General features: G+C 34.6%; 2 protein-coding genes across 2 annotated transcripts in view; both read right to left on the bottom strand.

The window, feature by feature from the left end:
- LOC137615091 (uncharacterized) overlaps nt 1-557 on the bottom strand; it is a gene marked incomplete at its 5' end in the record, with an annotated part of 6804 nt that extends 6247 nt beyond the window's left edge. The window contains one exon of the mRNA XM_068344721.1: nt 452-557. Within this exon, the coding sequence (XP_068200822.1) occupies nt 452-557 (106 nt within the window). The remainder of the gene's footprint in view (nt 1-451) is intronic.
- A 15-nt stretch (nt 558-572) lies between these two features.
- The window catches only part of LOC137615090 (uncharacterized), a 4919-nt gene continuing 2991 nt past the window's right edge, over nt 573-2500 (bottom strand). Inside the window, exon 4 of the mRNA XM_068344720.1 lies at nt 573-576. Coding sequence (XP_068200821.1) covers nt 573-576 — 4 coding nt within the window. The remainder of the gene's footprint in view (nt 577-2500) is intronic.

Raw genomic sequence — 2500 nt, 5'->3', positions numbered from 1 at the left:
AAGTCTTTTTATAGTTTATACAAGAAAGATCGGTTCTTTTGTTATTGTTGTTATTGTCTTTAAAATGACTGTTAGCTTTTTCTTGTGAGAGTCAGAGAACTTGAGAATTTGTGATTATTCTTGTGATAATTGGTTTGTCATCATTTAACATCATTATTATTATTGTGATTATCAATAAGATAATTAATATAACTTTATTTATCATTGTAACTGATACTTTATTCCTGCCTACCTAGACATGTGTTGATATTTAATTTTGATTTATATTTGGCCATTTTTTTTTTCGAACAAAAACCATTCATTAGATAGTGGTCGAATTGCGTACGTGCTGATTTTGTTGATAAACCATGAACTTTAAATCAGTGATGATCTTATCTTAAGTTTTAATTAATAATAATTTGGTTGAATTGGTGATGTTAACGTGTGCATGCTCGTCCCCATAAATTCTCACCTGCAACGTGTTTGTAGTCTGCTCTCTTTCCGTATCTCTGGGCGTAGAAGCCTTGGGCTGCTGTCAGGGAAAGAAGGGCACAAACGACAGCCAGGAGGTGCAGGAGTGAGTAGTGAGTGGTTCATCTGCAAAGAAAAAGGTGTTATGAGAGAGTGAGAGTGAGAGTGAGAGTGAGAGAGAGAGAGAGAGAGAGAGAGAGAGAGAGAGAGAGAGAGAGAGAGAGAGACTGTAAACATATATTTTGTAATCACCTTGCATGGTACCCATATCAACCAATATATATAAATATCTTTTAACAATAGGAATAGTATAACATTAACAGACACAGTATGTGGTGATGTTTAGTATAGGTTGGGGAGCGAAGTACCTAGCTAATGAAGTTTGTGTAAGGGCAGAGATTAGCTGAAATCGAAGAGTTAGGAAATGGATGGATTGGTGTTAAGTGGAGAACAAGCCAGTCAGAAGAGTCGGCTGAAGCTCTTTACAGGTATTATTTCATTAAACGCGAATTAACCTCATCATATTGTTTATTTTGTTGGTAAAGAGAAAGACCCGGTTCTTGATTTGACTATCGGATAAATTCATATTGTTGTTGTTCTTCCCATTTTAGATAGTGGTGAATATTATAAACTTCTAACAGCGTGCTCTTTTCCCATTCGTATGGGGTAACACGGTTGCCTTCTTTTGAAGGACTTTGCTTTGGCTATTATAAACATCACATCCAAAGAGAGAGAGAGAGAGAGAGAGAGAGAGAGAGAGAGAGAGAGAGAGAGAGGTGTCCCGCACATAATTCATTCCTTGGCTGAATCGATTTGAAGTGCAAGCAGCTTTGTAGATTTATATTCATTAGATCAGAAACATGTAGCAAATTAATTTAAAAATCTTTACTCTTTTATAACTATACTTTCCCATTAACAGTTAATGATTTAATCCATTTACCTAATTGCCACGAAGTTCATGTCAGTCAAGTAACGGAACAAATTGTCTTTAATTAAATCCTATCTAGATAAGAAACTAAGTAAGGAATTGTCGTAAAAAATACAATTCATTAATCTAAAAGAAAATTAAATCAAAATAGAAAACAAACTATTCAAAAGACGTTTTGCGTAACTAGGTAATATAATGGCTACAAGACAAGCAGTAAGTCTTATTAATTACTAGAATATTTTTGGGTCATCCATCGAAATAATGGAATTAGAGAATATTGGAAGGGTGGTGAAAAAAATTGTTTCTCACAGGTACTTATCCATACTCGATATTTATAGTTCAATTATATGTTTTCTTAGAATGAAGATTATGAAATAAAACTAGTTTATAATGTTCGGAAGGATCGGAGTATCAGTATGAAAGTATTAATGATGGACAAAGTTGTATAGATGAAGGTCATGTAAATTAGGAATCATGAGTGGGGAAAGTACCAGAAATAAGACAGTAGATCATTGAAAAATAAGTGTTGAAGGTCCCTGTAGAGGGGTAGTACTGTCAGTACACTTCAAGTGGTGTATTGTAGGCATTACTTAATTCCAATACCCTTTGAGCCTTCTACTATACCTCTGTTTCGCTTCCTTTCTTCCATCTTGCTATCTAACTGCTTTTTTATTTTGTCCTTCATACTGTAACTACAGGGTTTTCCCCTTTTGTATATTGGCGCTGAATGGCCTCTTGGGCCCCAGTAACGGCACTACTAGCCCAAATCATTAAATACACCTATCTAAGGTTTAAATATCACGTTGAATTGTCTCCCAACCACAAAAGCTGGCCATATATTCAAAACTATATGAATCCGATCCAACATTTCAAATAATGAAATACATGAGAATTCACAGCCCGTAATATTTTCCAATTGGTAGAAGTAGATTTTACATCAGAACCTATTAGCAATACTGTAGCTAAAAGAAGTTATTTAACTTTTCATGGCGTCCTAAAGAAAAGGGTGAATAAGCATCAACAGGACGCGAGCAACACATTTTTAGATTGCTTTGGACAAACTGCCCTGTGAAAAAAGAGATAATCCTATTTAATTTTTGGCATTTGAATACTACAAAACTT

This window comes from Palaemon carinicauda, chromosome 21 (genome assembly GCF_036898095.1).
Source record: "Palaemon carinicauda isolate YSFRI2023 chromosome 21, ASM3689809v2, whole genome shotgun sequence".
NCBI classification, from domain to species: Eukaryota; Metazoa; Arthropoda; class Malacostraca; order Decapoda; family Palaemonidae; genus Palaemon; species Palaemon carinicauda.
This window is presented reverse-complemented; position numbering and strand designations above follow the sequence as displayed.